The sequence below is a fragment of the Ursus maritimus genome, unplaced genomic scaffold, assembly GCF_017311325.1.
Source record: "Ursus maritimus isolate PB19 unplaced genomic scaffold, ASM1731132v1 scaffold_31, whole genome shotgun sequence".
In the NCBI taxonomy this organism is placed as follows: domain Eukaryota; kingdom Metazoa; phylum Chordata; class Mammalia; order Carnivora; family Ursidae; genus Ursus; species Ursus maritimus.
This window is the reverse complement of record NW_024425675.1, coordinates 4586574-4599398: the sequence shown is the minus strand read 5'-3', so window position 1 is coordinate 4599398 and position 12825 is coordinate 4586574. Positions and strand designations below refer to the sequence as shown.

The following is a 12825-nucleotide window of genomic DNA, read 5'->3' as shown; positions in this document are numbered from 1 at the left end:
TTTTCCTGTGCTTCATTTTGTAAAGTTAGTATCTATTTCTCTATTTTTTTTCTGGTTTCTTCTTTCTGACCCAAAAGGTAGCATACTAGATTCACTATTTTTTAAAGAGTTTTTTCACTTAAACATTAGCTCCTAGAAATCTCTTCTTGTCAGGTTATAGAACTATTTATTATTTTACACAAATACATAAAGCAGTTTATATTATATTATATGCCATAGATTATACTATACCATAGTTTATGGTATATACCTTAGTTTATTCAACCAATATCCTATTCTTGAACATTTAGATGGTTTTAAATATTTTGCAATTGCAGATAATACTGTAATGAATAACCTTGTACATAGGAACTTTTATCGTTTGGTCTATTGTTATAAATTAAGCTAATGTATAAGTAACCCAAAAGTACAGACTATTTTGAAATATATTTGATGTCACAGAGTATTTATGAAATAATGAGTTTCAGTAGTACCCATTAAAACTTTTCTTATTGGGGTACCTGGATGCCTCAGTAGGTTAAGTGTCCAACTCTTGATTTTGGCTCAGGTCATGATTTCAGGATTGTGAGATCAAGTCCCTTGTCAGCCTCAGTGCTGGACATGGAGCCTGCTTGGAATTCTCTCTCTCCCTCTCTCCCTGTCCCTCCCCCCTCATAGGCACACGCTCTCTCTCTCTCAAATAATAATAATAAAAAAAAAACAATGAAAAAACTTTTCTTACCATTTTCATGTCAGACCTCACATTAGGACAATTTATTTATAGATATAAAAGTGAGAGAAAATGCTACTGTACACTTGCCATAAATTCAAAACTGGAATTTTCGTAATAGATCTGTTTTTCCATTTAGTGAACTAAATGCATCTCTTTATTTAGCTCATTTTGGAGTACCAGCTGAAAATCTAATGCTTGTGAGTCAAGATTCAGTGTCAAAACCCCAAATGCAAGTAGAGAAACAAATAACTTCTGGAAGTGAGAGACGCCATAGTAAGTATAATACTTATGGATAACTTTAAGGTATTTTAAACCTATCAAAATTTTTTTCTTTGGTTCATGAATACATATTTGAGCATATATATTATGGAAATTTTACACTCTGACCCTAAAGTGTGAGAATGCAGAGATAACTAGAAAACAAAAGCAAAACCTTTAATACCTTTAGGTTGAAGTTTCTAGTCATAAGATTATTTCACAGCCATAGAACACACACTCAGTATCCACCAAGGCCCAATAAGTGCTCGACAGTATCTCAAAGTATCTTTCAGCTGACTCTGGGAGATTATAGGTTCCAGGAGATTATGACCAATGGTCACTTCTGACCTGCAGCAGTGTCATTCTGACATATGCTCCAGTTGAGAAAAGTGAGGGGTTTAGTTGGGCCACACTATTTGTCACCATTTGTCACTGAGAGAACTGCTAGTTATGGAGTTGGTTAATTCAGACAATAAACTAAGTTGGAAGTAACAAGCCTTTATTTACTTGCTGTGACATTATAAGCAAAAGTAAATATAAAAGGGTACCAGCCCCACCAGTATTTCAACCAGTATTTCATTTTCCCATGAAATGACATCAGGCAAGCATCAGATATACCAGTGCAGATGGGTGAGGAATGTCCTACTGTGTCTTACACATACACACTTATATACAAATATGTAGATACCATTATCTACCAGTATAGTAGTACTCACATTATACCAATTCTGTAGTTATATCAATTTATTTGCCCAATCTCCTATGCTTTAACATATAAGTGGCTTTAAGTATTTTGCAATTACAAATAAGGCTGTAATGAATAAACTTGTGCATATGAGTTTTTGTTGCTTGCTCTATTATTGTATCCGCCTGAAGAATAAATCACCCATGAAACCTGAAGACCAATATAAAATATTTTTGTTGCTTAGGCATATTTATGAAATAATGAGAAAATTTCAAAGTTTTCATTTTCATAACAATTCTAGTATTATAATAATTTACTTATGATTTTATGTAAATGAACAAATGTTACTATACACTTGTTTTAAATTAGAAATCTAGAGATTTCACAATAGATCTGTTTTTCCATTTAGAAGACTAAATCTATCTCTTTATGTAGCTTATTTTGGTGCACCAGATGAAAATCTTATGTTTGAAAATCCAGAGTCAGCATCAAAATTCCAAGTGCAAGTAAAGAAACAAATAACTTCCAAAGAGGGGAGACACAAAAGTAAGTATAATAATTATAGGAAAATTTAAATTATTATTATTTTTTATTATTTAATAATATTTTTTATTATATTATGTAAGTTACCATACAGTACATCCCTAGTTTTTGACATAAAGTTCCATGATTCATTACTTAAATTAACCTCATCAGAAGATTTCTTTTGGTTCGTGAATATGTATTTGAACACATATTTTATAGAAACTTTGCACTCAGATTTAAAGTGTAAATATCCTAAGATAGAGACAAAAGCAAAATTAATACCTTTTGGCTGGTATTTACATGGTCTGTAATTATTAAGTACCAAGATAGCTTCTCTACAAAGACTAATGAAAATTGTTCACATGATTTTTTTCACTTCACTTCCATGGGAAGAAAATTTGATAATTCTTTGGAATTTCTAGAAGTTCCATTACATTTGTTTATTTATTATGTATTTATTTATTCATTTATACTTAGCATTTCCTCTTGAAAAGCAAAAAAGTGATATGATATCACAGGAAAATCTATTTCCTGAGGAGAAAGTTTTATTTTCAAGAAACCAGTTTCAAACTAAGAAACTTGAAGCTACCAGAAACATGAATCTTGATAGTAAGTAATTAAATATAAATCTAATGAATTATGTTTAATTAAATTCAGGAGAACACTGATTTGGGTTTAGAATATATCTTCAACCATATGCTCTTTGGTAATTATTCTCATCACACTTCAGACCTTTATTGATGATTTATCTGTTTGTTTTATAATTACTGAATTAGATGTGTTAAATCTCACACTGGGATTTCTCTGTTTTTCCTGTAGTTGTTCCAGGTTATGATTTATATTTATGGTACTCTATTATTTATGGTATATGAATTTAAGATTGGTAATGTTCTTGGAGGACAGAACATTTTATCTTAATGAAAAGACCCTCTTTATCATTTTACAGTTTTTGTTAATATTCCTTTAAAACTACTTTCTCTACTATTAATGTAGCTCCACAAACTTCTGGTTGATATTTGTATCATACATTTTTTTCCATCCTGTTTCTTGTATCTTTATGATTTTGCTGTATCTCTTGTAAGAAAATTATAATTGTATATATTTTAAAATTCAGCTTGATCCTTGTCTTTTTATTAGAGCTCAATCATATATAATCCAGTTACTTATATTTTTAGGAGTAATTGCACAATTTTCTTGGTTCTTCCTATTTTTCTTTCACTTTTTCACCCTCTGAATTTTTTATCCTTGTATATATTTTTCCTTAGCCATATCTGATCCAAAAAATTAGACTTTATTCTAAAGTGTAAATACTCTAAGAAAACTAAAGAATAATAGTAAATATGTAAATATAATAATATTTTATTAATATCTCTAAATTAAATATTTTTAATTCTTCTGTATATCTAAGAAGTAACAAGACTGCGTATATACATAGAAGTGAAAAATGTGTTCACATGATGTTTATATTTCAACTTAGACAGGATTTGCTTATATAATTAAAAAATGACATGATGTATTATTGGATAATTAATGTATATTATAAATCTAGAAGTTCCACAATAGATCTGGTTCTCTATTTAGTGCTTTTATGAGCCTTTCTTCCTGAAGCCCAGAAAATATATAAGGTATCAGATGAAAATCTTTTCCCTGACACTTGGGACTGTTAGAAAGAAAAGGCTCACTAGTGAATATGATAATTGTGAATATTATTAAATTGTTTAAAATTTTAATTGATTAGGCAGAATTTTTTCCATGGATATATATTCAACTAGAAGCTTACATATATCTATTAAGTCAAATTTTTATTGTGTTATTTAAATTTCTTATATCTTGATTTCCTTGAATTTTGCTTGTCCTATCAATTACAGAGAGATGTGTCTTGAATAATCTCCCAATGATTATGGACTTAACTATTTCTTCCTGTAGCACTATCCATTTCATTATACTGCCCAAATTTTCCTTATACTGATTAGGTTGTTAGGTGCATAAAAATACAAATGTTAGATAATTTCTTATGGACTCAATAATTTCTTTTTATGAAAGGTGCCATTTTAGTCAGTCAGTCTCCAGTGGGGTCTTTTGACTAAAATCCTATTTTGCCTGACATTGACATAACTATTGCATACTTATTTTGGTTAGTATTTACATGGTTAATCTTTCTTCACCTACTTAGATTCCAATTTTTTGTATTCTTATTATTTAGTAGTGTCACTTATAAATAACCTGTAACTATAAATCTAGTGTGACTGTCTCTGTCTATCCCTATAACATATAATCCATTTATAATTATTGTACTTATTGATACATTTGAATTTAAATATTTCCTTTTTGGAGTGCTTTATATTTTTCCTATCTGATCTAGGTTTCTTTCTATTTCATTTCCTTATTTTGGAATTATTACTTTCTAATCAGTCTAACTTTATTTTTTTAAAATACTTATTTATATATTTGAGAGAAAGAGAGAGCATGCAAGCATGGGTTGAGGGGGAAGGGACAGAGAGAGAGACGGAGAGGAGAGAGAGAATCTCAAGCAGACTCCCACTGAGCATCAGGGCTGACACAGAGCTAGATCCCATGACCATGAGATCATGACCTGAGCCAAAATCAAGAATCAGATGCTTAACAAACTGAGCTACCCAGACTCCCCCAATCAGTCTGACTTTTTAATCAGTCATATATGTTGTAAAAATTTTAAGTATTTAAAAATTGTGGGGGCGCCTGGGCGGCTCAGTCATTAAATGTCTGCCTTCGGCTCAGGGCGTGATCCTGGCATTCTGGGATCGAACCCCACATCAGGCTCCCACGCTGGGAGTCTGCTTCTTCCTCTCCCACTCCCCCTGCTTGTGTTCCCTCTCTCGCTGGCTGTCTCTCTCTCTGTCAAATAAATAAATAAAATCAATCAATCAATAAATAAAAATTGTGAATGCCCTTAATATAATAAAGTCTAATTACAACTTTGTAAGTGTATATACAAAGTAACAAGAGTGACTTCTCACACTTTAAGGAAAACATTGTGATGATTTTTACATTTGATTTTATAGTCTGTTTTGAAAATGCACCAGACTTTTTTTTTTTTTTTTGCAGGGTGGGGAGAGTGTGTTTGATTTGTTTAAATTGTGTTTATTTGCTTAAATTTTATAAAACTAGAAGGAAGCTTTAAGTGATTCTTTATTAATAATAGACTTTACTTTTACTTTTTATTGAATTAAAAGCCTCTAATTTTGTAGCTGAGAAAATGGATAAGAAAGCAGGTGAAAATCTTTCACCTGAAGATAATAAAGTTTTAATCTCAAAAGGCTCATCTCAAATTAAGACACTTGGAGCTGCCAGCAAAGCAGGATTTAGTAGTAAGTATACTTATTAAAAATATTGTGTAAGGATATTTAATTAAATTTCTCTCTTTAGTTCATGACTATATATTCAATCATATAAATGAATGCTATATACTGTATCAGATATACATATATGTATATATATACCTATGTATATGTACATAACGTACATAACATGTGTGTGTATGTTCTCCATTTAGTCGAGTTGATTAATTATGTTGTTGCCTTCTTAATTTTATTGAAGTTCTATGTTTATCATCTGTGAGGAAAGTACATTAAATTCAACTACTGTGATTGTTTATTTCTCTATTACTCCTTTTCTGCCAATTTTCGTTTTATGTTTCTAAAGCTTTTTAAAATATATATAATAAATACATAGATTTGAAAATGTCATATGTTCTTAGTGAACTGAAATTTCTATCTTTGTGATGAACATTTTTTAGAAACTTCTTTGTGTGCTTTTAGTCTATTTTATCTGATATTAACATAGTTTCTTTCTTTATGTTAATTATGTGCATAAAATAATTTTTTCATCATTTTGCTTTCAGTCTTTACATATTGCTATGAATTAGTTGTTTTAAATTTAAAATAAATTAAAAAAACAATTTAAAATAAAAGACATTGTGATTTATTATTTTTTAATCCAGTGTAATAATCTTTGTATTTTAAATGGAACATTTAATACATTTACATTTAATGGAAGTACTGATTTTTTTTGAGGTAAATATACCATCATTTGTATTTTGTCTTTCTTACCTGATCTGTTTTTAATATTCTTTTAAATTTATTTCAAATGTATTCTTTATCACTTCTTTTTTCCCTCACCCACATCTTTTATAAAAATATTGAATTCAATCCTAAATTGTAAATACCTTATCAAACTATTCTCTTGAAAAATATAATTTCTATAATTCACACTCATTCTATAAATAACTATGTCAACAATATGTATATATCACTATTTCAACAATGTGGTATTTGATTATGTAGTTTCAAAACGTGAGAGGAAGTATTCCCAGAAAATTGAAATGTATTTGTTTTTTTTATAACAAAAATACTTTTAATGCTAGTGACTACAATTCACAATGAAATTATAATAGATTTGAATTTGTGTCCCCCCCAAAATGCAACCTGCATAAGAAAGAAATTATAAAATGTATTTGAATTACAAAAGTTTTTCAATAAATACAATTGCCTATTTAATGGGTTAAAAGCCTTCTCCTTATAGCTCAGAAAGCAGAAGATGTGTTAGATGAAAATCTTTTACCCAAGGCTAAAGTTGTATTGTCAAAAAGCTAATCTCAAACTAGGAAACTTAGACCTATCAAAATGAAACTAAGTAGTAAGTATGACAATTTTCAATGTCATTGATTTATTTTTAATTAAAGCAAGTAGCAAAACTTTGTCCTTAGGTTTATGAGCGTTCAATCAATCATGTCTTTTGCATACATCTATTAGATTGAATGTGTTGTTCAATTCTTCTTTAATTGAAGTTCTTTCTATTCTGTTATTAAGAGATGTTTATTAAATTCTTCCACCATGGTTACAGATGTCTCTGTTTTTCCTAGTTTTGCCAGATTGGTTTATATATTTGGAAACTGTGTTATTATGGTGACTAACATAATATAATAAAAAATATTATCATAAAAATAAAAAATTAAAAAATGTATACAAATTTGTACTTGTTATTTATATCTGATACAGAGCCTTTGTCTCTGTAAAAGTATACTCTTTCTCTCTAGGACTGCTTTTGTGTCTTAATGTTTATATTGTCTGTTAATAATATAGCTATGCGGTTAAAGCGTCTGCCTTCGGCTCAGGGCGTGATCCCGGTGTTCTGGGATCGAGCCCCACATCAGGCTCCTCCACTATGGGCCTGCTTCTTCCTCTCCCACTCCTCCTGCTTGTGTTCCCTCTCTCGCTGGCTGTCTCTATCTCTGTCAAATAAATAAATAAATAAACTCTTTAAAAAAAAATAATAATATAGCTATGTTTGCTTTCTTGTGATAAGTATTTATAGTTTTTTATTAAGCGTTCTGAAAGAAGTTAATGGTGCCTGTAGGGTCTCAGTAATTTTCTCATAATGATCCTAAACCACAAGAAAAGCAAAACAATTTCTTTATTAATTGCTTGTGTCCAAACAACTTAGCACCTGTTGGGAAATGCATAACTTTTGTGGGAGCATAAATTTTCAATTAATTTGGACAAATATCTAGAAGCATGATTGCTGGAGCATATGGTAAGACTATACTTAACTTTGTAAGAAACTGCCAAACCATCTTCAAACTGGCTATAGTGTTTTGCATTCCCACCAGCAGTGAATCAGAGTTTCCATTGATTTACATCCCTGGTGTCATTTGTTGTTTTCAGTGTTTTGAATTTTAGCCATTCTTATAGGTGTGTAATGGTATCTCATTTTAAAATTTTTTTTCATTTTTTTATTATGTTATGTTAGTCACCATACAGTACTTCATTAGTTCCCAATGTAGTGCTCCATGATTCATCATTTGCACACAACACCCAGCGCTCCTTGCAATACATGCCCTCCTTAATACCCATCACTGGGCTACCCATCCCCCAACCCCCTTCCCTCTGAAACCCTCAGTTTGTTTCCCAGAGTCAATAGTCTCTCATGGTTTGTCTCCCCCTCTGATTTCCCCCTTCATTTTTTCCTTCGTTTTTCTAATGTCCTCCATGCTATTCCTTATGTTCCACATATAAGTGAAACCATATGATAGTTGTTTTTCTTTGCTTAACTTATTTCACTTAGCATAATCGCCTCCAGTTCCATCCATGTCAATGCAAATGGTGGGTATTCATCCTTTCTGATGACTGAGTAATAGTCCATTGTATATATGGACCACATCTTTATCTGTTAGTCTGCTGAAGGGCATCTCAGCTCCTTCCACAGTTTAGCTATTGTGGACGTTGTAGCTGTGAACATTGGGGTGCATGTGCCCCTTCTTTTCACTACATCTGTATCTTTGGGGTAAATACCCAGTAGTGCAATTGCTGGGTCATAGGGTAGCTCTATTTTTAACTCATTGTTTTAATCTACAATTCCCTGATGACATATATGTAGAACATCTTTTCAATGCTTATGTGCCATCTTTATGACTTCTTTGTTAAGGTATCTGTTCTGATAATTTGCCCATATTATAGTTGGATTATTTGTTTTCTAATTGTCAAGTTTTAAGTGTTCCTTATATTTTGAATAACAGTTCTTTATCAAATATGTCTTCTGCAAATATTTTCTTCTAGTCTGTTTCTTGTTTTTTATTCTCTTAATAGTATCTTTCACAGATCAGAAGTTTTGTTGCTATTGTTGTTGTTGTTTTTAAATGAAATCTAACATCAATCTTTTTCAAGGAATGTGCTTTTGGTTGTACCTAAAAAGTCAGTGGTTTATCACTTACATGAAACACCCAGTGCTCATCATAACAAGTGCCCTTAGATGGGTGATAGATATTCAGGAGGACACTTATTATGATGAGCACTGGGTGTTACATATAAGTGATGAATCACTAAATTCTACTTCTGAAACCAATCTTACACTTTATGTTAACTAACTAAATAAGTAATCACCAGTTTGCATTCCCACCAACAGTGTAAAAGAGTTCCCCATTCTCTGTATCCTAACCAACACCCGTTGCTTCCTGTGTTGTTCATTTTAGCCATTCTGACAGGTATGAGGTGATATCTCATTGTAGTTTTGATTTGTATTTCCCTGATGATGAGTGATGTTGAGCATCTTTCATATGTCTTTTGGCCATCTGGATGCCTTTGGAAATATATCTATTCATGTCTTCACACATTTTTTTACCTGGGTTATTTATTTTTGGGGACTTGAGTTTTATAAGTTCTTTATATTTTTTGGAAACTAACATTTTCTCACATATCATTTGCAAATAACTTCTCCCATTCCGTAGGTAGCCTTTTACTTTTGTTGATTAAGTCTTTCATCCATTTTGAAATTGTTTTTGTGAATGGTGTAAGAAAGTGGTCCAGTTTCATTCTTTTGTATGTTGCTGTCCAGTTTTCCTAACACCATTTGTTAAAGAAACTGTCTTTTTCCTGGATATTGTTTCCTGCTTTATTGAAGATTAGTAGACCATATGGTTGTGGGTCATTTCTGGGTTTCTATTCTGTTCCATTGATCTATGTTTCTATTTTTGTGCCAGTCCATAATGTCTTGATGATTACAGCTTTGTAATACAGCTTGAGGTCTGGAATTGTGATGCCTTCAGCTTTCCTTGTCTTTTTCAAGATTGCTTTAGCTATTTGGGGTTTTTGTGGTTCTGTACAAATTTTAGGATTATTTGTTCTAGCTCTGTGAAAAATGCTGGTGGTATTTTGATAGGGATTGCAATAAATGCATAGATTTAGGTAATATTTTTAGGTAATATTTTTGGTATATTTTTATATTTTAGGTAATATTTTTAACAAGATTTGTTCTTCCAATCAATGAGCATGGAATGCTTTTCCATTTATTTTTGTCCTTCGATTTCTTTCACCAGTGTTTTACAGTTTTCAGATACAGGTCTTTTACCTCTTTGGTTATGTTTATTCCTAGGTAACTTACTGGTTTTGGTGCAATTGTAAATGGGATTGATTCCTTAACTTCTCTTTCTGCTTCTTCATTATTGATGTATAGAAATGCAATGGATTTCTCTATGTTGATTTTGTATCTTGTGACTTTACTGAATTCATGTATCAGGTCTAGCAGTTTTTTAGTGGAGTCTTTCAGATTTTCTACATAGAATATCATGTCATCTGCAAATAAAGAAGGCTTGACTTGTTCCTTGCTGATTTGGACACCTTTTATTTCTTTTTGTTGGCTGATCACCGTGGCTAGGACTTCCACTATTATGTTAAATAACAATGGTGGACATCCCTGTCTTGTTCCTGACCATAGAACAAAGTTTTTTCCCCATTCAGGATGACATTAGCTGTGGATTTTACATATATGGTCTTTCTTATGTTGAAGTATGTTCCCTCTTTACCCTACCCTGTTGAGGGTTTTTGTTTTGTTTTGTTTTTTTACCATGAATGGATGTTGTATTTTGTCAAATGCTTTTCCTGCAACTATTGAGAGGATCATATGGTTCTTATAATTTCTTTTGTTTATGTGATGTGTCACATTGATAGATTTGTGAACATTGAACCACCCTTGCAACCCAAGAATAAATCCCACGTGATCGCAGTGAATGCTTCTTTTAATATACTGTTGGATTTGGTTTGCTAGTATTTTATTGAGTTTTTTTTTTATTTTGAAGCCCCTCTTTTTAAAACATTTTTTATTTAAAATCAATTTAGGTAACATATACTGTATTATTAGTTTCAGGGGTAGAATTTGGTGGTTCAACAGTTGCATATAACTAACCCAGTGCTCACTACATAAGTGCCCTCATTAATGCCCATCACCCAATTACCCCATTTTCCCACCCATTTTTGCATCCATGCTCATCAGGGACATTGGTCTGTAGTTCTCTTTTTTAGTGGAGTCTGTATCTGGTTTTGGTATCAAGGTAATGCTGGCCTCATAGACTGGGTTTGGAAGTTTTCCTTCATTTTCTATTTTTTGGAATAGTTTGAGAAAAATACGTACTAACTCTTCTTTAAAACTTTGGTAGAATTCGCCTACGAAGTCATCTGCCCCTGGACTTTTGTTTGTTGGGAGTTTTCTGATTAATGATTCAATTTCTTTGGTGGTTATAGGCATGTTCACATTTTCTCTTTCTTCCTTTCAGTTTTGGTAGTTTATATGTTTCTAGGAATCTATCCATTTCTTCTAGGTCATCCAATTTGTTGGCTTACGGTTTTTGTAATAGTCTCTTGCAATTGTTTGTATTTCTGTGGTGTTGGTTGTTATTTCTCCTCTCCAATTTGTGATTTTATTTATGTGGGTCCTTTCTCTTTTCTTTTTGATAAGACTGGCTAGAGGTTTATCAATTTCATTAATTTTGTCAAAGAACCAGCTCCTGGTTTCATTGATCTGTTCTATTGTGTTTTGTTGTTGTTGTTGTTGTTGTTCCTATATCATTTATTTCTGCTCTAATCTTTATTATTTCCATCTGCTGACTTTAGGCTTCATTTGTTCTTTTTCCAGCTTCTTTGGGTGTAAGGTTAGGTTGCATATTTGAAATTTTTCTTGGTTCTTGAGGTAGGCCTGTATTGCTATATACCTCCCTCTCAGGACCACTTTTGCTACATCCCAAGGATTTTGGACTGTTGTGTTTTGATTTTCAGTTTTCTCCATGTATTTTTTAAATTTATTCTTTGATTTCTTGGCTGACCCATTCATTAATTAGTAGCATGTTGTTTAACCTCCATGTATTAGTGCTCTTTCCAAATTTTTTCTTTGGTTGATTTCTAGTTTCACGGTGTTGAGGTCAGAGAAGGTACATGTTAAGATTTCAATCTTTTTTATTTGTTGAGGCTTGATTTGTGACCTAATGTGTGTTCTATTCTGGAGAATGTCCCATGTGTACTTGAAAAGAATGAACATTCTACTGTTTTAGAATGGAATGTTCTGACTATATCTGTTAAGTCCATCTGGTCCAATGTTTCATGCAAAGCCATTGTTTCCTTGTTGATTTTCTTCTTAGGTGATCTGTCCATTGATGTAAGTGGGGTGTTAAAATCCCTTACTACTATTGTATTATTATCAATGAGTTCCTTTATGTTTGTTATTAATCGTTCTATATATTTTGGTACTTCCATGTTAGGTGCATATATATTTACAATTGTTAGATCTGCATTTTGGATTGTCCCTTTTACTATGGTGTCATGTCCTTCTTTATCTCTTGTTACACACTTTGTTTTAAAGTCTAGTTTGTCTGATACAAGTATTGCTACTCCAACTTTCTTTTGACATCCATTTGCATGATAAATATGTCTCAATCCCCTCCCTTTCAATCTGCGGGTGTCTTTAGTTCTAAAATGAGTCTCTTGTAGGCAGCATATAGATGGATCTTCTTTTTTTAACCATTCTGATATCCTATGTCTTTTGATTGGAGCATTTAGCCTATTTATATTCATTGTAATAATTGATAGATATGCATTTGTTGCCGTTTATTGCTTGTTTTGTCATTTTTCTGTAGATTTTCTCTGATCCTTTCTTGTCTTTGTCACTCTTGGTCTTTTCTTTCCATTCAGATTCCCCTTTAATATATTTTGCAGGGATGGTTTAGTGGTAATGAACTCCTTTAGATTTTGTTTTTCTGGGAAACTCTTTACCACTCCTCCTATTCTGAATGATAGCTTAGCTGGATAGAGTATTCTTGGCTGCAGATTTTTCCCATTTAGCATGT

At 31.8% G+C, this 12825-nt stretch overlaps 1 protein-coding gene across 1 annotated transcript in view; it reads left to right on the top strand.

Moving 5' to 3' along the window:
• The window catches only part of CCDC7 (coiled-coil domain containing 7), a 346398-nt gene that overhangs the window by 235636 nt on the left and 97937 nt on the right, over window positions 1-12825 (top strand). Inside the window, exons 19-22 of the mRNA XM_040645272.1 lie at window positions 875-985; window positions 2091-2201; window positions 2658-2789; window positions 5393-5527. Of these exons, the coding sequence (XP_040501206.1) occupies window positions 875-985; window positions 2091-2201; window positions 2658-2789; window positions 5393-5527 (489 nt within the window). The remainder of the gene's footprint in view (window positions 1-874; window positions 986-2090; window positions 2202-2657; window positions 2790-5392; window positions 5528-12825) is intronic.